At 39.3% G+C, this 25102-nt stretch overlaps 1 protein-coding gene across 1 annotated transcript in view; it reads left to right on the top strand.

The window, feature by feature from the left end:
- LOC136831108 (protein hsr-9-like) overlaps positions 1-25102 on the top strand; it is a 92924-nt gene that overhangs the window by 13969 nt on the left and 53853 nt on the right. Inside the window, exons 3-7 of the mRNA XM_067091060.1 lie at positions 4051-4314; positions 5446-5737; positions 7733-7854; positions 8330-8431; positions 22155-22251. Of these exons, the coding sequence (XP_066947161.1) occupies positions 4051-4314; positions 5446-5737; positions 7733-7854; positions 8330-8431; positions 22155-22251 (877 nt within the window). The remainder of the gene's footprint in view (positions 1-4050; positions 4315-5445; positions 5738-7732; positions 7855-8329; positions 8432-22154; positions 22252-25102) is intronic.

Below are 25102 nucleotides of genomic sequence, written 5' to 3'. Positions count from 1 at the left end.
AGCGAGCCTGGGCGACAGATGTGATGATGCAAAATTGGTCAGGACTGGATGTGTATGCCTTCCCTCCGTTCGGGATGGTGAGGGAGGTTCTGAAGAAGCTCCAATCGCATCAAAGCACCAGGATGACTGTAATAGCTCCCTTCTGGCCGAGGAAAGAGTGGTTCCAGAGCTTCTTGAACTACTAGTAGACTTCCCATGCCTTCTTCCAACAATCCTAAGTCTACTCAGACAACCCCATTACAGGAAGTTTTATCAGGACACATCCACTCTGGCCCTGACTAGAGTGCCCACCAGTTTTTGTCTTTGTAGGGTGGTGGTTATTTATTTATTTACTTGTGTGCTTTTTATATGGGGTGTAGGTGACTATTTCTCTGGTGTTGTTTTTATTGTACTGCACCCTGGGCAGGGGCATTTTATTGTTGACTTTGTTAATGATCGGACTCTCCTTCGTTGTAAAGTTTACTTCATACTTCGTTAGCGATCGGAGTACTCCTCCGCTACGAAGTTGCCACGTCAGTAGAGGCAACCCTGGCTATACTGCCACGCCGCTACTCGGTCCAGATGAGCGCCAACCAGAGGCAGTATCCACCTGTGCAGCTCTCTCACCAGGTAAGAAACAACAAGCATTTTTTCTATTGATAACAACATCCAATTCACTGTAGAAAAAAGTAACAATAATAAACTGCCATTTTTAGACATCTTGATAGAAAGAAAAGAAATAGGATATGAATTCAGCACATATAGAAAGCCCACACACACAAACTCGTATATTCATTTCTTTGCTTTTCACAGTCATGCTATAAAAATGGGTGTTCTCTCTTTTCACAGTCATGCTATAAAAATGGGTGTTCTAGCAGGTTTATTTCTTAGGGCAATGAGAACATGTGACCCTTGTAAGATAGAAAAAGAAGTAAATTACATTGATAAAAGCTTTGATACATTAGCATACCTGGAATGGTTCAGAAAAAGGGCACTCAACAAAGCTAGGAGGATTTTTTACAGGGAAAATGCAGAGTACATGGAATACAGAAAACAAGAAAATAGTTTCCCTCCCTTTTATGCCTAAAATGAAACAAATTACATAAAAAATGAAAGAAATTAAATATAAATTTGTGTATACCTTTGACAACACCGTAAAAAACAAAGTATGTAAAAATAAATTGAAAGGAGAAGACAGTAATGCAGATGATATAGGGGAAGTATACATAATTAATTGCAACAGTTGTGGAGACAGATATGTGGGTGAAACAGGTAGGGGAATAAGGACTAGAATCCAAGAACACAGGAGGGCAGTACAGCTCAACTCACAGGGGAGTGCTATAGCTAGGCATTGTTGGGAAAAGGACCATAGGATGGATTTTAAAAACAGTAGGCTTATATACAAAAGCAATAACATCAGTCATAGGAGGGTAGTGGAAGGGGCACTCATCAGACAGATTAAAGTGATAGAAGGAAACAAAGGATTTACCTCAGAAGATCCCATAAGCCGATCTTTAATATTAAAAGAAGCTAAGATTGACCCTTCTGACCTGGAGGTTAGGTCTCCTGCCCAACAGACCGATGGTAACTACTCACATACCACAAGGGTTAATACCACTGACCATCAGATCAGGATATCAAACCGCCAGGAGGAGATTAACAAGTCTCAAGAGAATGGAAACCAGGGCAGCCATCATATAAATGACAGCACAGGGAGAAGAAGTTCCAGAAGATTGCTGGCCCTTGAACCAGCCTGACTACCTCATCTCTTGAAAAAGGGTCACAGTTAGGACCTGAAAGTACTCGAGTTTAAAAGTAGCATGTAAATATTTACAAGTAAACAAGTTATACACAGGAATCTTGTGGGTTTCTCTTTCCATCTTCAGAAGAAAACTGAAAGAAGTTTTTGTTTGATTACAATGACTCTCATAGTCCCGTTCTGGTGCATGAAAGAATGGTTCCAGGACCTGCTACAGTTGTGGGTGGACTTTCCAAGTCTTCTTCCCCTAAAAACTGTGTCTACTTACTTTAAGAGATAGCAAAGGGTTGTCCACTTTTTCCCCTGACAGGCTTCAGAATGTCTGGAAGCTTGTCAGAGCATAAGGGTTTTTTCAAGACACACTGCAGAGGCTATAGCAAGATGCAGGTGTCAACTTAGTAGTCACGTCTTCCAGGGTATGTGGGCGATTTTCCGAAAGCTGGTGTCTCAGACTCAACATCTCTTCTTCTGAGACACCTATGACCCAATTTGCAGATTTCCTTCTTTATCCGAGGAGATCTAGGAATCTCTCATCCTCCACCATTAAGAGGTATCAAGCTGTGTTGAGCTCAGTGTTTAAACACAGGGGTCCTGAATCTCGCGTCAATCCTAGATCTTAATGACCGCATCAGGTCTTTTGATACATCTAAGCAAGAAAGGAAAAGTCAGTCTCTTGGAACCTGGACGTAGTGCCAAAGTGGCTGACGGGTCCCTCTTTTGAACCCCTTCGTTCCTCTTCTCGGAGAAACCTTACTTGGAAGATTCTTCCTCGTGGCCTTGGCTACTGCTAACATATTAGCCAGTTCCAAGCCATTGATAAAGGGTAGGTTTTTTGTTTCACAAGGAGAGACCCATCCAAGCCCTGGCCCCGTTCTTTCTCCGTGAAGACCTTAATGGATAGCTTGGCTCTGAGGAAGAAGAGAGAGTTCTTTCTCCTGCTATGGCCTTAAGGTGTTTCCTTAGCAGACCAAGAAAATTGGAGGACCATCCAGTAACCTCTGGTGCTCAGTCAAGAACCCGTCTCACCCTCTGACTAAGAAAAGTGTCCATTTCATGAAAGACATAATTTCTGAGGTGCACTCTCAGATTCAGGAGGACATTTTGCCTACTTTTAAAAGTTAAAGCTCTTGACGTCAAGGCAGTCTCTACCTTATTAGATTTCAGGCACATATGTCCGTCACTTCCATTCTGCAGTCAGCCTACTGGAAGTGCGAACTGATCTTCGCATCTCACTATTTGAAAGAAACTGAAACATTGTTTGAAAATTGCAATACCTTGGGGCCGTTATCAGTGACTGGCATGTTATTGAGGGAGGAAGCATGGGAATCCTCTTTTTCTCTTACTGTCTCTTTGCCTTGAAATAAGTTTTCGAATTGTCTGGAGCCAGGGGGTACAATGTACCTGGAGTACCCACCAGTCTCAGTGGATGGGTTGTGGTGTTCTCAGGGCAGGTGAAAGCATTTTCTGTGTGTGTGTGTGCACACTTTTTTTTTTTTCTTTCTTTCTTTTTTTTTTGTACTGCAACCAGGGCAAGGCTACTTGTGTATGCTTCGCCAGCAATCAGGCCTATCCTCCGCTGCAAAGCTCCCACTTAAGTAGAGGCGATCCATGTCTCAACCGCCACGCCACTACAGGTTAAGATGAGCATAAACCAGAGGCAGCATTCACCTGTCGTAGCTCTCTTACCACTTAAGGAAATGACAAGCTTTGTTTCAGTGCTAGCATTTTTCTATTTCAAAGTCATTACCGTGCCTTAATGTTTTGGAATAGAATATGTCCATGTATCCCACCCCCATTCAATGTGGGATTCAGCTATATAATTACTTGGTAAGTTTCTTATATGAAAATTATATTTTCATAATAAAATTAAATTTCATATATACTTACCAAGTAATTACAGAATCAGAGTCCGCCCTCCTCCCCTCTCATGAACATAAGTAATTACAGAATCAGAGTCCGCCCTCCTCCCCTCTCATGAACATAAGGGCACATACAGAATGAGGTTTTCTGCTGAGTCGTTTCCAGTACTCCCTTAGTGAGTGGGGCTTGTCACCTACACTAAACTATTGAAGTGCTACCGTGATTTTTTAAATAAAGGCTGCTGCGCGAGTTAGGAACTATAGCTATGTAATTACTTGCTAAGTATATATAAAACTTAATTCTATTAAGAAAATATCATTTTAATGATCATTTATTTCTTGTGAGGAAAGAAGGAGATGTTTTAATAACTTAGAAATTTGCCTTATTTCACTTGCAGTATACTGTCTTTATGAAGAGCAACACAGATTCTTTTGAAAGATTTTCTTTTTCAGGTAGAAGAAAATTGCACACATTATCTTTAGGATTACCCGATGACCCAGAGAGTGAAGGTTTACCATTCCTTGCATTAGAGTGGGATCCACAGTTTCCTCCTACACCAGCACCTGAAAATGGACAGTACACAGAAAGCTATTTCCCGTCTACCAAAGGAAAAGACGACACCAGTGGCGGTAAAATTCCTTTAGCGAATGAAAGTTGCAATGGTCAAAGCACTGTTTGGGAAGGATGTTCCACAAGCTGGTTGACTAGAGACGCAGGTTAGTTTGTGCTTGATTAGTGATCTTTAAAGTTGTGTAATGGTATCTTTTAAGACTATTTCAAAATTAAACTATAGTTTAGGTATTAATTTGGTATTTTTAAAAGTTGTGCAAATTACTACTTGTAGTCATAGTACATCTTTGAAAGGAGTATAACTTTTATTTTATTTCTCCAGTATAAAGTAATAAATGTTGAAAAATGATGGCCTTTAAAAAAGAAAACAACAGCCACTGTCAAATTCATCCTTTAGTTATCAAGGATGATACTCCTGTGATGGAAAATAAAAAGCCATTTCTTCAGTGTGCATTTTTCATCTTCACAGAAGCTTCACCAGAGTGTCTCAGACACTTCACTTATCCTGAATGGAGTCTCACTTCCTTTCATTTAAAATACTTAATGCAGGTCTTATTTCTTCCCCTACCTATAAAGGCAAATGAATTATTTCAAGGTTTTTTGCTTTTGCTCTCCCATTCTTTCCATCTTGCAAGATTTCACAGATGGGAATGTCCATGCTCATTGTTTAAAATTTAAGTAAACAAATGCAAAATTCAAAATTGTGCTGGATTTTCAGATTTTGCATGTCTGTTGCTAAGTGATGTGGGATCCCATGCTTTAAGTAAACAGTTTTTTGTTTAATTCCCAGTTTTTCATTGTTAAAATGTATCTGGAATCAGTAACAAAAAATACAATGAATTTAAAGGCTAAAAGCATTGCAGCTGGGCATGTCAACTAGGCACTGCAAAGAAACTTTTTTGGAAATGTGGGGAAGGCATAGGATGAAAAAATGCCAGATTAGGAGGATGAAGATCAGTAGAATTGTAGACAGAAAAATTAATTGAGAAGTGAGAGAGGGAACATAATATTTTCACTAGAAAAAGGCAAGGAAAAAGTCGATTCACTGGAACTGAGAACTCCTTCAGGAAAGGTTCAGAATATTTTCCAGGTGACACATTATCTTTATATTAGATTTTATCAATATCAAAAAGTTTAATTTTACTAAGGTTGCCTTTTATGCATATTTGTTTCTTGTTACTATAATATGCAAGTCTTATATGAGTTTTGATGGACCTAGAATGTTATCAAGTAAGGGTATTGTGTTGTATATGACTCACATTACTCTCAAATTTCAGAGGCATCTGGCATAAGAACAGTATCTGGAGGAAATGGAGACAAAACATCTAGTAAGGACAAAAAAGATTTAAATGAAGGTACAAAACGAGAAGAAAAAAATATTGATGACAGAGGAGGAGGAGGAGGAGGAGGAGGATCTAAACCTGGTGGGAGGGATGGAGGTGGAGGGGATGAAAGCGGGGATGAAGGAAATGGTGATGACGACGACAATGATCTAAGAAAAAGGACCAAAGATAGTATGAAAGAGGAGGAAGAAAGTAGTCATGAACCATCGAGTGATTCCAGTGAAGGGTAGGTTGTCACATGTAAATGTTATTTAAGGAAGATGTTTTTACTCACTTGTGTTGTTTGGTAGAGAAGAGCTCATCCTGTAAGCTAATTGTTTCCAAAGTGATCCTTCTCTAAAGTCTGTCTTTCCTGTAATCTCTGGAGCCATCATGAGTCATGCAGAATACAAGATATTGCTTTACACATACAGCACTTCCCATAGGGAAGAAGTGCCTGCAGTGTGCCTCACATAGCACACTGTGGGCATTAATTAACGACTTTTGCATATTTGTTTAGTCCACACCTCTTATGCAAGTCTTAGGTTGACAAAGATGTGCATATGATTACACCCCCCTCCAACCCTTGTGTCAAAAGTAACTCTTTCACTTACAAAGAAACAAATTGGCTCCATGACACACCTTTTTAATTTTCTCTCTCTCTCTCTCTCTCTCTCTCTCTCTCTCTCTCTCTCTCTCTCTCTCTCTCTCTCTCTCTCTCTCTCTCTCTCTCTCTCTCTCTCTCTCTCTCATGGGATGCTACTTATTTTTAAGTGAAAAACAAAAGCACCAAATTATGTTTGGTTGATCCAGAGAGCTTGAGGATACCAAAGACTTCACAGTAATAGTAAGTCTCTGTGCTTTACAGTTTATTCAACAGATGAAATGAAAAGAAAACACAAATAAAACTATACAATAAACTCACACTAAAGTAAAATGAAATATATATGAAGTAGCAAAAAAGTATCATGGGCAACCATAAGAATAAACCTCAGTGCAGATGGAATTTGAATATAAGAAACTGGAAAAACAATAACACATTCAGTTATGGACAGCCTTAGGAATGAGCCTTTTTGCAAATGGAATCTAAATTAACAAAAACCATGGTACAAGCTCAATCATGGACAACCATAGGATTGAACCTTTATGCAAATGGAAATTTCTGAAGTCAATAAAAATAAAAAATCCAATATAGTACAACATTTGCAATGTGATCACTAACACAGATGACTCAATGTTTTGAACATCCTGAATATTAAAATTAGTCTATACATGCACACTGATGTACTCAGGCACTTGCCTAATTTTATAACAACATGTGAACTCCTGTTTCTAGGACTGCCATAGCTTACCTTGATTCCACAGGAAAGCTGTGGCAGTCGTAAAGCCAACCATGACTCCTGTGCAGCAGCCTAATAAGCATATTGCCTGTATCTTGAGAATTTGAAGTGCAAACTATTTCTTCACTGGTCCAGGCCTGTTGGGCCCAAGATCCCAACAAGTAAGCTCCCCATTCCAAAGTCTAGGCATCTAAAACTTGAGATCGTGGTCCTAAGGACTAGAATAACTCCCTTTCAGCAGCTTCTGGCAGTCATGGAGACCAATCTTTGTGGTAGGAATCTTGAAGGGTGAAGTCACTGAGGCTGCCTTCTAAGGGGAAGCAAGCTGAAAATGCAAAGAGAGCAGTTTGCCTATCAAAACCTCCAAGGACTTGGAAATTATGAAGTCACCATCATGTCAATTTATTAAGGGAGTGCGCCCTCCCCCTGTGCCAGGTATTATGTTTAACAGACTCTTGGCTTCTATTGACTGGGTAAACCCCCAAAATGTCCATTAAACTGAGGTTCTGTTTTAGTACAAAAGGGATAAGCTGTATTTTGTTAAAATTCTGAGCCCGAGAAGAGCCCTAAAGTTCTGAGATGTGAAAAGCACTTTTGCCACAATAAAATTAGTTTCGTTATCAAGTTATGAATTATACTGTGAACAAAAAAGTAAACTAAAGATCAGGTCTGTTATATGTATTACAGTAATATTTTTATATTGTGTAAATGTTATTGTATTTTATTGTTTTGGTGTGTTCATTTGTATTTCGATAATTTTAAAAAATCCAGATAATCTGGATAATTTAAAAAAATTATCCAGATATCAAAATTTGTTCAGATTTGGCAGATAACAAGGTTGAAAGCAGATTAGCATTTATTTATGTCAAACTAATTAACGTATAATTGGCACATAATTTCAGGTCAATGAATGTAACAGATAGTCAGTGTCAGATAACGGGTAGTGAGAAGGCTGGTGGTAATGAGGAATTGAGCTTGGGTTCTAAGTCTCCTAGAGAAGAGGATCCATGCAGGATAAAGTTTGGTAGGTGCCAAAAAATCTTTATAAGCTTAATGTAAAGGAAAGTTGAATGTATTTTCTGTTGTGTTTTGTAGGGATGGCTTTTCAAGAATAGATCAAGTGCTGAGACTATTTGACTGTTTGCTTGTTGGATTTTTTAAATTTTGCTACACTTTTTTTTTGTTGGGCACATTTTCAGCTTTTATCAAATATCACACAAAAATCAATGGGAGGTAACCAGAAGTTGTGTTATTGTATCGTGGAATTTCACAATTTCAGAAATTATATAGGAAATTGTGTTTTGTTTCCATCAGATACATATAAATTTGCAGCATGTGTTATCTGTTTGTTGTTAACATGATCAGTTTGAGCAGGTCAAGGCATTATCAGGTAGTTTGACTATAGCAGTTTTACAATGTTCAGAGTGAAATAGTGTAAGCATTTGTTTCCTGCACATTATGTCGGTTATCATAAATTATTTGGCATTTTGTAATTCCAGGTGAGGGAGAAGATGTCATATCTGAAAGAGATCTGTTTTCTAGTCAGACTGAGCCTTTAAAGGTTGCCAAGAAACAAAAGAAGTCAGACTTCAAGCAATTTGGTATTTGTTTTGATTTTGCATACAGTCTTTGATAAAATTTCATATTTTTATGAAATTTTATATTCTATAATTTTCTCTTGTAAATAATACCCTTGTACCACTGCATATTCATATTATAGACTATTTGGAATGAATCATACCTACTGTTAAAGTTAGTCTTCATCTGTGTGCCATCAGGTGTGATTGGCACTTTAAAAATTCAAATTACGCTTGAAAAGTTAAGTATACCTTAGTTTTACCAGACCACTGAGCTGATTAACAGCTCTCCTAGGGCTGGCATGAAGGATTAGACTTATTTTACGTGGCTAAGAACCAATTGGTTACTTAGCAACGGGACCTACAGCTTATTGCGGAATCCAAACCACATTATAGCGAGAAATGAATTTCTATTGCCAGAAATAAATTCCTCTAACTCTTCATCAGCCGGCCGGGGAATTGAACTCCGGCCCATCGAGTGACAGTCCAAATTACGCTTGGCTAACCCGTTAGGAGTGTCTTTGAAGTCACCTGTTTTCCCAACAGGTGGTGTTGGAATATAAACAGTTGAGTTGTATTCTTGCCAACTGCTTTGGCAGATGTGTGAATCGGCAATTTTTTTCTTTTTTTCTTATGGCTAAATTTCTCCTGTTTGGTATTGTACTTATTTTCTGATTTTTACATTATGTCAGCTACAACAAGCAAAAGATGAAAGCGTTAGGTTGTATAGGAAGAGTTTTTGCAAACCAAATGTTTGGTTTTGCCTATGACTGCATAGCCTGTTATCCTAGCTGAGGTTTTTCTTGTTAGATAATGAGTGATCTGATGAGATGGTGGAATTTTGTGTAGTATTGAAAATACGAGAGGGATAATACTGCATCTTTACCAGCTCTGAAGCAGCTTAGAGCTGATTTAGAACTTACATATTATATAGCCCAAGTTGCCTCTAATAGGTGAGGTTCTTAGGGTTAATTGTAAAGTGTAAGTACTTTTCATTACGGTATTTCGTTATTAGCACTACAGCTTGATTACTGCAAAAATAATATATGTTTATAAAAATGTCTAATGTTTTTGCATGCATATATACTGTAGATAGGCCTGTCTGTGTATGTGTATATTCGTATGTGGATATAAGTTATTGTGTGGTGCCACAGTTTTGTCTGCTTTGTCAGCATTTCCCCCATTTTTTTTTGTAGGCTATGTTTTATAAGGCAAACAGGGTAAAAAGTCAAAATAGGCCACAATACAATAGGCTAAGCTATCCCGTAGGCTAGGGTACCATAAGCCTAAATACCATAGGTTAGGCTCTCATAACCAAAATAAGTACTGGCCTAATGGCTTTGTGGCCAGCGTTAAGACGTAGGGGTGGAGATGTCAGTTTATATCAGATATTACTTTCTACACCTCTGTCACCATTTAGTACATTTGGTGATACTGATAATAGTTAAATATTAATCCTGAGAGGCAGAGTTTCTTGATGGTGCGTTGGACATGATAGCCCTACTCCAAGGCAAATGGGAGGAATGTCTTTTTCCTTTTCTCAACTTAGTTGTAAAGTAACAGAAACAGGTGTGCACAAATCATTTTAAGTAGCCCTGCTCATCCATTAGTATCCTTTTTCTGACAGTGACTCATCATTGTCTCCTTAACTCATAAGTTTTAAGGCTATCACCTAAATGCCTCAAATCAAGATATTAGATTCTACAGCCTTTTTTGTATGTCCGTTCCATGTAGGATTTCCCAAACTACTCTCAAGTTATGATTCAGTAGTGTTCTGGCTCACATTCTATGTGGTAGTTTACACATGTAACCATATCTGATGTTTTGAACTTCCAGTTCAGGTAGGCTGTGTGGATTCTCAGTAGGTCATGTGCAGACTTTTAGAAGAGCCTGGCATAGCATCAGGTTGGACCTTTGGTAGTGATTGTTCTCAGGGGAGGATACTTCTTACCTTCTGTTATTTCTTTTACCTCTATCATCTTCCTGATATCCTTCTCTTCACACTCTTCACACACACAAGTTCAGAGTTTGGAAAGATAGATTGGACAGTTTTTATGCAACAAGACCATCGAGGTACCGGCTTTTCCTGCCTCAACAAGGCAAATTATGTACCTTTTCAGTGAGTCTATGTTCCTGCAGTCTTTCAGAGGGCAAAAGACATTTTCTGTTGACATGTAGGACACGTATTTCCATTCCCGGTACACATTTAGTCAAAGTAAAGCATTCTCTTGTGAGTTGAGGTTTTAGCAGTATGGAGTCATCTGCTTGATATCAAGAGTTTTCCCCTCTTGTTTGGACATCTGGTTCGTTCTCACCTAGGGTTTTATGTTGACCTTGAGGGTGAAGAACTGATTTATGTGTTATCTCAGAAGGGGTTTTTTGTTTGATGTTGATTAAATATGCTTTTCTGATGTAGGGGCTTTTAATAATTACAATTAGATCAGGATGTTGGAACAAATTTGAAGGTTCTTAAATAAAACCTTGATTTTCCTTAACCTAATGTATTGTCTTTATATTATAGTGGTCTGTGACCTTCAACCTTAACTCTACCTAAATCAACCTATACTAACTTAGCCTAACTTAATACTATAGCTCACCAAAACTTATTCTACTTTCAGTCTTAATTGTACAGAAAAAACAGCAAAATACTTCCATCTGCATACAGTATCAACCAGATAATGTATACACAAAAGAGATTAAATTAAAAGTTTGGTGCAAATTATGTACCTTAGTATGCACGCTTGAAAGATAAAACTTTATCCTACTCTACTTGGAACCGTCCAGCATTGATTTAGTATATAACTTGACTGTCAGCTTGAGTCACACTGATTCATCTCACAATGGTTTTATAATGTCCTTGGGATGCTTCTACAGCAGTTACTTTATAGTGCCTTGCATTGTCATTTCCTACTGGAAACTTGAATAAATCAGACTCTATGTTCCCAAAACTTAATGTAAAACAATTTATAATGCAGTTCACACAACTGAGTTGCACACTGAATTTTCCATATTTCTAACAGAAATGTTTGGGAAAACAACAGTTTTCATCATATGTCCCATTACCCAAATAATGACCACATAAGAGCAATTTACAGACAATACTTGCTGCGAAGCAGGGCAGGCATTCAACTGTGGGCATCCAGGTGAAGGGGGAGTCCACTGTACCCCACCACTCTCAAGCAAACTGCAAGTAGAAAAGAAAAAACAAGATGGACTTAAACCCTTCAAGCATTTACAAACAAAAACATAAAAAAGAAACCAAAATACTACCACACTCCCCCTTACGAAAATGAAGGAAATCTCATTTCCTTTTTTTCAAAATCCCTTTTTCACTACCCATTCAAACTTTGGAACAGGACCTTGACTCCTGGTCCATGGCCTCTCATTCACCACCTCTTCTTCACTCACTTCTACTCCAGCCATACTAGACTCACCTAGCCTTGGTTCTGAACTACTTACACCAAGCTCATTTAAACTCTGGAGACTAACATCGGCTCCAACTTCACTGACACCTGATATGGCTGTTATCATCTCTTCCATACTCTCATTTATTTCTTCCACTCTCCATCTCAAGCTATCCAGAACTCCTCCACTTACACTCTCCAGCACTGCTAACTCTCACTCACACTCACTCTTTAAACACTTACTCAGAGGAAACACACACACTATACATACCGTCTTCCTCGCAGTTTGGCGTTGCTTCCAAGTCACCCAACTCCTGCGTATCTTCATCCACATTCCTTGTACTCACCAAGTTCACTCCTTCCACATCCCACTCAAATCCTTCAAAATCAATTACGCCCTCATTTTCACGACTACCAAACAACTCCGCAAGGGTATTTTCACTTCTCATGCCTACTGGCTTCTCAAACCCCTCAAAATCAAATAACCCATCTCATGTACTCTCTGCAAACAACTCGGTACCCATACCCTTACTCTTTCTACTCCTCCCTTTAAGCTTTCTCTTATGTTCCACCAACACTAGCTAGCTTTCTTTATGTTCCACCAACACTAGCTATTTATTTCCCCTTTTGTCTCCAGCCAAAAAGAGTTCAGAGGTCTGGTTAAACAAATCATTTATAACTAACTAACCCTTTATGTATCATCTTCTATTTCTTCACTTTCCTTTTCCCTTTCCTCCCTTAATAACTTTCTAATGGGATGCTCTATTATGTATTTCGGTGGTTCTCTCCATCTTCTCAGCTGAGTATAATGTGCTCGTATTACCCTTGCATTTCCTTCTACATTCCTGTCTTGTAGCACATAACTCGGTCCGTTTGACCACACTGTTTTCACCACATATGGACCTTTATATTTCTTACACATCTTATTTGCTGTCAATCTTCCTTTCTCAGCCACTTCCTTCAACACCCTATCACCTACTCTGAAACTCTCAAACCTTTCATTTGCCTGCCTTCACACATCCCTCTCACCTTCATTCAAATCCAACCTTGCTCTCACATACCTCTCGTAATTCATTACATACTCACTTGGAGGTATGCCAGTGCTTTTATGTACTGACCCATTATACATCACTAAAACCCCAGTCGTTCTCTCTATCAGTCAACATTCGCAACATCTCACTCAAAGTCTGTATGGTTTGTTCTGCCAACCCATTCGCACTCTGCATGTGTGGTGTTGTTACTACAAGTTCAATACCCCAGTCTTTCAACATTTGCTCAAACAGTCTACCAACAAACTCTGGTCCATTATCACTCAACATTCTTTCTGGCCTTCTCACACACACACACACACACACACAGGCAACAAGACCATACTGACCACTCTTGCAACATTCTCACTAATTTTATTCTTCACAGCTGCACAACTTACAAACTTACTCTTATGATCTACCATAACCACTCCTACGTTTCCTCTCCCAGTTACCGGCAAAGCTACACAGTCAGTTGCCACTAACTCAAATGGTTCTTTCATACTCAACTTCAAAACAGGTGGGCTGGCATACACTCTGATATTTTCCCTTCTGACATTCTTTGCACGTAACTGCCACATCCATACAAATTTTCCTCAGATATGGGGAAAACATATGCTGTTTTACACACTCAATCAACTTAAACTTTCCCGTATGTTCATCTTTCTCATGGACTAACATGCACATCCCTACTGCACCACTCGTCGAGAACACTGGAACATACATCAACTCTCTCATCTTCTCTCTTGAAAAATACACCACTCATTCAATAGAAACCTCCATTTACTCAACAACAAAGGCCATCATCTTCCAGGTACTAAACACTTCAGCTCACTGCATCTCCTCTGGGGATGAAGGTCAGCTCTCTCTTCTTGGGGGTTTGCCAACAGAGAGATAGATAGCCAATTTTTTACCATTTTTGAAATATGTAAGGGGTTGACCTGTAGTCCTCAAGAGCCTTTATTCTGTGGCCTAAGATATCTTGGAGACAGATTGGGGGCCCATTCTGAGATACATTCGATGTCAGGGAATTGGAAGGTAAACTCCCTATAGCTCTTGGCAGTTTGGAATGGTCTTATGCAAGTCCTGATTCTTACATAGGACGACAAGGAGAGACAGTCCAGGAGAGTTGTTCAGACAAGCAAAGAACTTATTTCCCTTTGGACAAAGTCCTGCAGCATCTTTTCATTACCTCATTTTGTCCTAGGAAAAACCTTTGTTATTGAAGACCAACTCAGCAGAAATAGGCAAGACCCATAAGTCTGGTTGCTGCTCTGAAGTAACTTATTTTGGCAAGGAAAATTCTTAGTTACTCGTTTTGACTGATTGCCATTGTTTTTTACTGTTCCTCAGGTTTTCCAGAAGTTGTGGAACCTCTAGGGAGACCCAGACACCCTTCTGTTCACAACTGCCCAAAATGCTACTCTACCAGGTTTATTGCCCTCCATGCATGGGCAGTTGATGCCAGTTGTTGCCTTCCTTCAAGAATGGTCTATTATAGACTCTTATGCTTTTCCTCTGTTTGCATTTTGAGGAAATACTCAACAAGTTGTGAGCTTTGCAGATCACAATGATGATTTTCATTGCTCATTCTTGGCCCCAGAGGGCTGGTTCCCCTAACTTTCTTTCCTGACAGTAGATGTTCCTCGTCTTCTTACGTTCAGAGTAGATTTTTTCAAACAGTCTTTTGAGAAGATTCCTTCAAACCTCCACATGCTTCGTATGCCCTCTTAGAGAGTGTCAATTGTCGGTTATGAGCTAAGGGCTCTTCTAGAATGGCCAAGGAAGCAATCCTTAAATTTAGAAGGCTCTCCATTATTAGACTTGTGTATCAGTAACAGTGGTTAGTTTTTTTTTTTTTTTTTTTTTTCATCTTGGTGCTTGTACAGAGTGATATCCAACACCTGTTCCGCGAGAGATCCTGTTTGAAGTTCTACCAGTATCTCAGATACAGCAAGCAGTTTTCTGTCACAGCTATCCAGGATACCACTTTTCATTGCTTTTAGTTCTACCCGATACTGACTGGAGTATTGCTCACAATTTAAAGTTTGAAAAGGTTTTCAATCTTTTGTGCTGGAAATATCATCTGCCTGTCATGATTTATGATGAAATTTAGACGTAGTCCTTCAGATTTTACCTTAACCTCAGTTGAACATTTTGATAAAGCATCGTTTAAGAACCTAAGGACTTTTCTATTAGCCCTTGGTGCGGCAGAGTGTATTGTGAGTTTCAAGCCCTCTCTGGTGTGTGGGCTTTCGTTCTAGGGCAACCTCTCTTTTCTTTAGTTGCTCAAAGAATAGATATAGTAGTGAAGCCCTTCCCAGTTTTGTGACAGTGCCTAATTTAAATGCTTTGTTAGGCATTGAAGAAGTGGCTATCTTCAAGTCCAGTTGGACCTGTTAACAGTTTTTATTAGTGAACTTCAAGCCCTTTCTTTGTCTTGGGCTTTGTTCTAATAACAACTGCTTTCTTTTCTTTCTTTGCTTAGAGAAAAGATATAGAAGTAAGCCCTTTCCTGATTTGTGTCAGTGCTGAATTCAACTGCTTAGATAGGCTATGAAGAAACGTCTGTCTTATGTCCAGTTAGAACTACTGAGGGTTTATCTGGACTGATACAAACCTTCAAGAGGAGTATTTTTTTATAATAATTTTCTGTGGTGTTAGAAGGCAAAACACTCCTATGTCCAAGATAGCTAAAGTCATGCACACATTTGATTCCTGAGCTTTTACCTTTATGGAAATAATCCTCATGGCTTCAGTGCCATAAACATGTTTTTTATTTCGTTTATCCCTTTTTCTAGCAAAGGTTGTCATGCAGTTCAGGGGAGCTGTAACTGTTTTTGCCTCATTATTTGGGAAATGTTTAATTTTAGGCAGATAGTTTGCATAGGCAATTTGTTAGGGATACCAGAAGCCTGCTCAGTCTTTTCCTTTCGTCTTCCGATGTTGCTTCTCCTCCTCCTCCATTAGCCTACCTGATAGCCATGGTTAATTTCTCTCTCTCTCTCTCTCTCTCTCTCTCTCTCTCTCTCTCTCTCTTCTTTTCTCATAGTTATGTATATATAAGAGAGAGAAGCTGGACCCTTGGCATCAGTCTGTAGCCTGCCCTCTGGACTGCCCTGCATAAGTTGTCTTCTCCTCTGACAGGGAACCAAGGCGAGTCTTGAGGCAAAGGTCGGTACCCTTCGCCACCTCTCTCAACCATCTCTGCGTGCGTTGTTTTGTTTGGCTCTCGTGTTCGCTAGTTCAGTTTTGCCCGTTTAGCAAGAGTGATATAAGATAGGCATAAACCGTAGGTATTTAGAGTTACAGACTTATTATGTTTGCCCCAGTATTTCTGAGTCGCAAACTAGTTCTGTTTTCGTTTGCTCTCCCGATATCATCCCTGTGCGAACGATATCCCTCCCCCTTCTTATCAGTTTTCCCCTGTATTGTCTTGTATCCATCATCTTGTGACAATTATTCATAATAGCGACTTTCCTCCTCAGCCGCTCCTTTTCTAGAAAGAATTAGCTGGGTGTCAGAACAGCTCTCGCTTCTTTAATAATCGCCTCTTAAATATTGTGCAGATGACACTGTCTGTTGTCATGGTTACATGGTGACATCACAGGCTCAGTCGCTTTGTCCTTCCCCAGTGAGGTGAGTGTGATGTCACTAGATTATGAGGATAACAAAAGTAAAATAAGAATAGACAGAAAAGCACATATTTATTATCTTTGTAGTGTCCTGTATATTTAATAGTTATCTCCTTTGACTCTCTGTAATAGTTTTTTAATGTCCCCATCCATGCAGACGACACCCACTGTCATCAAGGTTACGTGGTGACGTCATACAAAAATCCTACCTTTCTCCACCTGAATTCCCATTCACTTTACCTAGCTCTGTCTCCCGGCACTCCATGGCATCTTAGCTGATGTTCCAGCATGGTCACCTCTTTCGTCTCAGTTCCTCCATTCAGACTTTGGGAGTGTGAACCGTGTTTTTGGTTGATTCCCCTTAGTATTTAAGCGGTGCTTAGCTCACATGGTTCCGTTTTCACTTCCTTTTGACGAAGATGAATCCATTAACTGGCACCCTGTAGTTTACTTCTACCTCGGCTCCTGTTAAAACGAATAAGAAGTCAACACAGATTATGGTACGGTGCATTATCACAGAAGTAGAGACTTTTGGAATGGGTGAACAGTTGCAAGAGCAAGCCAAGAAACTGTAGTGTTTAATAGCTCAGCTCCTAAGTTGAACAGTGCAGTGTGCTTGCAACTGCATTTTGTACATAGGTATAAAGCCCTTAGTCCTTTCATCGCAACGAGGACACTTTCTCCTGAACCAAATACGATAGTAACCTTGCTTTCTATCTTTTTATTGGTTATTAGGAATTCACGTTTTTTAAATTTTTGGAGCATGAAGGTACACATTGGTGTATAGGAGCATCTTTCATATATGAAGGTGTTAGTATCTTTAGTTTTGGACTGTCGGTTATGGGCATTCGACTCAGGCACTGGAGACACTAGTACTCTACGAGACAGTCCTTTTTTCCCTTCTAAGGCTCCTCTGACAAGTCCTGCTATAAGGGCCTTACACCATGTTGAGGTTCCGTCTGGCGACAGTACTTGCCAGTAAGGATCACACAACTGGCAGGATTGTTGAGAAGCTTTTTCTCCCCTTTAAAAAGCTTTTAGTTTGCTTGGCTCTCTGGCTGCACTAACCCTCTATCCTCATTCAATGTGATAGTCAGCTAACTTTAACCGTAGGTAAGATTCATTCCAAATAATGATAATTTTCAAGATAAAATTGTCTGGATACTTAAACACCTACTGTTAAAGTTGAAACCCACCCAGCCTCCCCACATCTTAGTGGGTGGTCAAGAATAATTCTGACTCAGTTGTTTACATTCCAACAAAACCTGCTGGGAAAACAGGTGACTTCAGAGACAGTTCTAATAGATTAGCCAAGCGTAATTTAAATTTTTTAAGTGCCGATCGCACCTGATTGCATGAAGGTGTAGGCTAACTTTAACGATAGGTAAGTATCCAAATAATTAATTTTATCATGAAAATTATAATTTTTCACTTTTTGTAAATGTTTTCTAAGTTTTTGTTTTGATATCGTATTTTCATTCCTTATATACATAGTTATTTTTCTTATTGTATACTATATTGTAGTTGTTATTTTTACACTGTGTAACCCCAAGACCCCTGCACCTTTTGAATTAGGAGGGTCTTCAGGGAACAGCTGAAAAATAACTAGGCCGTAGGTAATTGTTCTTAACTCAAGTATTCTTTTTTTTTTTTTTTTTTTTTTTTAAGTTCCATGCCCTATTAGATGTTGACCCCTCTGCAGCCTTGAAAACACATCTGGTCACTTTTAGGACATGAATGAGGGTGAGGGTGGATGACATGCTTCTTCACCTGTAGACTTTGAGCAGGTGACATAATTGAGCAAGGTGAAAGTCATATATCAAACTCTGCTGCTTGTGCCAGGCTTGATCTTGATAGACTGACAACATTTTAGGCACTTGAAGCATTGTGTAAATCTACGTTGCAAGCCCTAGGATGTCAAGCTAGAGATCGGTCAATCCATCTGCCATTTGAAATTACCCAGATGAATTTTATTTACTCTTGTCCTTTGACAAAAATATTTATTGCAAATGTTGACAACTGCTGCTTGAAAATGGAAAATGATGAGTACACCTTCCCAGCAAATAGCTCTGACACTTAGTGCATTAAAGCCTATTGAAAATAGGTATGTGAAAATACAAACAAGTAGGATGCTTGTCATAATCTGGATTCGCTTAACTCCCCCTTTGAGAACCATGGTATGGTCTTTGTTTTCAAAACAAAACTTGACAATTTGTTGTTAACAAGATGGCCAATAAAATGCCTTTCAGACAGACAAATGAAAATGAGCGGTAAGTAGAAACAGTTACTAAAGTTCATCTGTCAAATACCTACTTGCTAATTATGAAAATCAAGAATGTTAATGTCGTTGTTACAAAACATGTAAACAATGAACAGCATTCAAGTTACAGTAGTTTTGCTAAAAATAATATAAGTGAAGGTTAACTATTTGGTAAACATATAGTACTTTACTGCCAAAAGGAAGACATGATAATGATAAGACTGAAATAACATGATAATGATAAGACTGAAATATTAAACAGGTAAAAACAAAGGCAGAAATATCAGTATAGATAGCAAAATTCAAGATTAATGAACAAACCTTACCATTGAAAATTAAAATAATTGGATTGCATGTTCCAAAACCAGTTTAATGTGAAAATTGCTCAAGTTATGGAAGCAGGAAAAAAATTTTACAGTGATCCTAAATGTGCATATTTTGAATGAAGGGAGTCAAGTGGAATTGTGGAACACTAGTGTGTCAGCAAAGGTTGTATCCATCATGAACTGTTTGAAGTATGTTCATAATATAGTACAGAGCACACAGTATAGCAAAAAAGACCAGGTATAGCTATCAAAGAGGGAAAATTTGAACCCAAAGTAAGTTTTTATTGACCCATCCAAAAAATATAAATTAATTAAATAAACATAAATTTAAGGGCAATAATACACAAAATTCAGAATAAAAAACTGTAACATTATACAGTAAATGAAGTCCTAAGTACCTTATATTCATAGGATTCTGCACTGAAAAAATTCAAGCAATAAGCAAGAAAGACAATGGTAATGACACGTAATAAAAGGTTTTTCAATAATGCTTCGCCACCAAAATCAAAACAAGCCAGTATTAAATAAACGAAACCTTCCGTAAGAACAGTAATAATTGAAAGACCCCAAAAATACAGTGGATGAAATTACTCGCTTCCTTCAAGCATCTGGGTAAAGGGGAGAGAACTACATGAAACAAGTATTGATGAAAATAAGACCAACTCCAATCTGAAATAAATGTTGATGGTAATTTTAGTCTTAAATCCAAGACTGGTGAACAAGCTGTGACAGAAGTAAGTGTAAAAGGAAACTGGGTAAATTCCGCTGTTCAAGCTGCCGAAAATAGAATCCACCACTTTTGTCAGTGTGGATGCTGTAAATGTTTTCTAAAAGCATTGAATGTACTTCCCAGTATCAGTGAACAATGTGCATATAATGTTATCACCAACTTTATTAATAGTAAGCACGTATGAAAGATAAAGCAGAAAATCGCAAAACCCGTCGTAAATGCTGTACACTTGAAAATATGAAGAATTTCAAATTGAATCCCAAAACACAATTATTAAACAATTCAAAGAATGTACAGGAACAGAAAGTTACTGGACACTGCAATAAAAAATACTCACACCAATCAAAATATATTCATTAAAACATCAAGGTTAGCAAAGCAGTTAATCACCATAATGTGACAGCTCCTACCTAAATTCATGCCTTGTATAGTATCACCTAATGAATGTTAACAGAATTGAAACCAGAACCTGGTTATGTGAAATGCAAAGATAGATATCGGAATAATCCAGTTTGTCTATGTATTGGCCAGTGTAATAAACATGAAGAATTATCAGTTGGTCAGTCAATTCATGAACACTGTTAATGAATTTGGAACTAATTTACACTCATAATAAAGTATGTGGTAAAATAGTAATTCAAAGATCTCTTCAATATTCTGCCGTAACATTATGTGCTCCTAACAGTAACCTTGAAACTGTTTGAAATATAGGTATGATCAGCCAGACTTTAATCATAGTATACTAAATATACAATATACAATAAATTTATTACAACAACCATTTCTACTGTGTGGTGGTTTCTGTTGTTGATATTTCAAGTGATGCCTTTATCCCTTTACAAATCCCTCCTGTTTTCACTTGTTGCTTAGTTCATGGTTGAGGTTCAAAACCATCAGTTCTTGGTGAGAGATTTGAGACTCGATCCCTTCCCTTTGAGACCTTGTAGGCGAGATGCTGATGTGTCTGATGAGAGTTTAGTGGTACTATTTATACACAAGACTTGACACCTAAGGCCAGAATATCAGTGCTTGTTCCTTAAAACTGACAGGCATGGCACAAGAAAAGTGCCTGAGGACATCTTGTTCTGCCTTCAGGTTATCAAGTAGATGTACAAGTTGCCTAATTAGGATGATAGCTCCATTTCCCAGACAGGTGGTGGTTACTCCACAAGTTGTTTATTTGCTTGAGCTCCTTTAGGACTTAACAACATCTTGCACAAGGTTTATGGCAGTGAAAAGTAGATTGAATGATGGTGATTAGTATTTTTTCAGTTTTACCTATTTATTTTACATCCAGTTCCCAACAGCCATAAAGAACAAGCCTGGCTAAGTGCAGGTGAGATAACAGGTGTCCATCTCTTACTTCTCTTTACTCTTTTTTCACGGGATTAGCTCATTATTAATAATGGAATTTATGATAATAGGTTACCTTCCAAGCTGGTCTTCCCATCTGATATAGGAAACCATAAACCACAAAATTTTCCTGGTGTTAGGTTATACACAAGCCAAACTCCAGCACAAGGCCCTGTCAGTTCTGCCATCACAGTCCAGGCTGTATAGGTAGTTGGAGGAGTCATCCTTCTCCTGCTGCCATACTTGACTAGGAAGCTGGCCTTGTAGGGGGAATGACACTAGTCAAGTTCTTTGGCCAATACGGTCGACCCCCAGAATTCACAGGGGATAGGGACCACAACCACACCCCCCCATAGCTAAAATCCACGAATACTTGGTACCCCTCAAAAAATGCTTATAACTGCCTATTTTGATAGTTCAGACACCAAAAACCCCCTCTAAAAATGTTGATAACTGCCTATTTTGATAATTCAAACACCAAAAACCCTTGCTGAAAATGCTTATACCTGCTTATTTTAATAGTTTTATCATGAAAAATGTATCTAGTTGGGAAAATAACATGAAAATACAGCAATTAGTGAATATTTCCTATGAAAAATTATTTGAATAGGCAAATTTTCCGCAAATAATGCGGATATATGTTCCACAGAAAAATCCGCTAATAGGTGAACCTGCGAATCCAGAACCGCAAATAGTGAACAAATCCCAAATGAAGATCATTTACATCTTTTCGAGTAAAGAAACCTGCAGCCAAAGGAAAAAGTGACACTTAGTTGAGCGAGTGATTGGGTCTCCTGCTGCCCGCACTCACCTGCCTTTAGCCTTTTGCTACCAAGCTTCAACAAGCAGACCAGCTTTTGCTGAAAGTAATATATATGAAAGATTTCAGGTTAATACATTTAGGAAAAATGAAAATATCTTAAATTTACAGTTTGGTTTAATTTATATGGATGGAATTTGAAATATTTGAGTGTGTAGAAATAATGAAGTAATTTTTTCTTACATTGGCAGATGATAGAGGAGATCCAGTCAGTCTTGCTCCATCTGATGTTTCTCTTCTTCCATTGTCCAAAGCTGAAGACGGAAGACCTCCAGCTTCCTATCAAAGGCAAGTATATAACATTTTTCTCTATTGGACTCAAACAATTTCACAGTGGTCTTGGTCTTGTTCATCATGAGTAATGGATGTGTATTGCAGGAGTCATCTTCCAAGGGGAGGAGATAATTATACATTTTTAGAGAAAATTTTCTTTACCATGCATTGGCTTACCATCCACAGTAGATTGTACAGTTTACACATTAGATATTGACACCCCTCATAAAAATGTTTGGAAAAAATATAACTGATTACATTCTTATAACAAAAATATCAATGCAAAAGCATATGCATGCTTCATTTGGCACTTATCAGTGTATAATGCATCTGATGCAGCTGAGTTTAGTTTCAGAAAGGGTCACTTTCCAATCTATTGTCATTGGTTTTATTATTTGTTGCTATTGTTATTGCTGTTGTCCCTCAAAGTACTTAGGTTTTGATTTCACTAATTTTATTGACAGTGATTTTTCTTCAGTAATTGAATGGAATTTTTATTTTGTAGTTTTTAGCTGTCTATGTTAGTAGTGTATTTTCCATGGGTGCACACACACACATACACGTACTGAAACAGTCTAACACTCAATTATTTTAACTGAAAAAGTTGAAATCGTGTACATTAGTTTTCAGTGCGTAGTTTAACAAGAAATATCTTGAGATGGCATTACTGCCATTGAGTTTAAAAACACTAAATGCCACTTTCCCCATTCAGTATGTAGCCAATTCAAAAACTACTTAGTAAATCAGTTTGTGTATGTTTTTCTTGTGTGAGAGGAAGAGAGATTAAGAAAAATTTATTTTGTCATATTTTCATGAAAAAAAATAATGTTCCTAAATTATCGTTTCTGTGTTTTTAAATCGTACAGTGAGGAGAGTTTTCTCACAATTTTGACATTGTTCCTACACAATTACAAACCCAAGTCTGTGCATGGAAATAGCTTCAGTGCAGCTGGAAACCTGCCATTCAAGTCTTAACAAGGTTGTTAGGTCGTTAATTGCTGGATGGACAGGTGGGGAGTCCCACCTTCCTGTCCAGTGATGCATTCACTTACCTTCTGGCCGTCTCCTGAGCTGCACTCATTCTGTTCTTCTCTGCCTGCCGGCTGGTTTTCTTCATTCTCCCACGATCCTGGTTTTCCTCATTGTTTTTTGTGATTCTTTGTGATATTGTGATGCTGTTGTTTTGCTAGTGTGCAAACCCACGAGTCATCTCAGCCTAAGGAGGGGAAGCCTTGTGTCATGCACCATTGCCCAGGCGTGAAACGTTCTTTGCAAACACTTCCTCTCCCCTCTGGAAATTGATCCTCACTCTTCATGCACTCATTGCTGCCTGCAGGAGTGCAACCAAAGTAGCCCATATGATGAGTGTTGTGATTGGCCTTCTGAGCAATGGGTGCAGTTTGCTAGGAAGAGGAAGTACAAGTGGAAGGCTTCCCGCACATTGTCGGAGGGTTACACGCCCCCGGTGATGCAGAAGGTTGCCAATCCATCTAGTTCTTTCCTTCCTCCAGTGGAACTGCCTCTCATTGCTACGTCTCCTCAGGGAGAGGTTACGTCATCGCTGTCCTATTGCTCCATCAATAGAGAGTCTACGGGGGAAGATGATTAATCAGGATGACGGCTCACAGGCAGTCTCTGTTCGTTGAGGGATAGGAATCCCCCTCAGAGCGAAGGGAGACAGTGTCAACTAACCTGACTCTTTTCAGGATTGGGGAGATTCATCATTCGTTCGGGAAACTTAGGGAACTTTGGCCCTCCCTAGGTCTCTCCAGGGAGCCTTCGGTCTGGAGATTGATTTCCCACCTCATTGCCTCTGTGACGACTCTAGTGACTGCTACTTTTGCAAATGTGACTACAGCCATGGTTTTGATGTCGACTGGGACCACAGCCATGGCCATGGCCCCCAAGGTCATGCATCCCGCATTGATCCCTTCAACCCCCATGCTCCCTCAGACATCCTCTTCCTCAGGGGCTTCTCCAAGCCTTGGTAGCGAAGTACCAATGTGACACTAAGGAGAAGTCAAATAAGAAGCCTCACAGTTCATCTTCTTCATCTTCATCTTGTTCCAGTGCCTTCTCCCCTTCTTCCGAAGGTCCCATTATGCGGACAGGCCGGAGGGAGAAGAGGGTTGTTTCTCCCTACCGCAAGAATGGCCATAAGCCTTTTGTACAGTCAGCCTTCTTCCACAGAAGAGGCACAGGGATCTCTCGATTGCTCTCCCATGTCCACGAACACAGAAACCATGCCACAGTGTCCTTTGGACCCCCATGACGTGGGAGTAACAGGTGCACGGGCCTACATGAGTACCCACGTTGCCAATACTGGTCCCCAGAAGTCACCTTCTAGGGCCAGTAAAGAACCTTCTTCCTCTGCAACTGTTGCACGGTGGTCCATGGACCCTGTGCCACAGGTACTGCGCGTACGCAGGTCTCCACCGAGGCCCGCATAACCAAAGGTACACAGGTTTCTATGAAACCCAGTGTCACCAGTGCCAGTTCTGGGAAGTCCTCTTCACAGACTGGTAAAGGCTCTTCTACTGTTGCATGGGGTCCCATGGACTCCTGTGTTACCAGTGAGTGCTCGCGGTCCATGGTTCCCAACAAGAGAGAGAGAGCCCACAGCGTGCAGGCACTGCCTCACCCCTGGATGTTCCCGCAAGGAAACAGTACCAGGGTCCCGAAAAGGTGAAGTTGGCCCATGGGTCTGCTCGTCTGGGAAAGCGACGAGGATGTCCCCCGTCCAATCTTCTTCATTTGTAGAGGCCACGGTCTCGAAGAAGACCGTAGCACATTTTCGCGATAGCCCCCGATCAAGTCCATTTGAACGTGCATGTTCTCGCAGTCCTCGTGCACGTTCACGTGAACG

The sequence above is a fragment of the Macrobrachium rosenbergii genome, chromosome 48 (assembly GCF_040412425.1).
Source record: "Macrobrachium rosenbergii isolate ZJJX-2024 chromosome 48, ASM4041242v1, whole genome shotgun sequence".
NCBI lineage: Eukaryota > Metazoa > Arthropoda > Malacostraca > Decapoda > Palaemonidae > Macrobrachium > Macrobrachium rosenbergii.
This window is presented reverse-complemented; position numbering and strand designations above follow the sequence as displayed.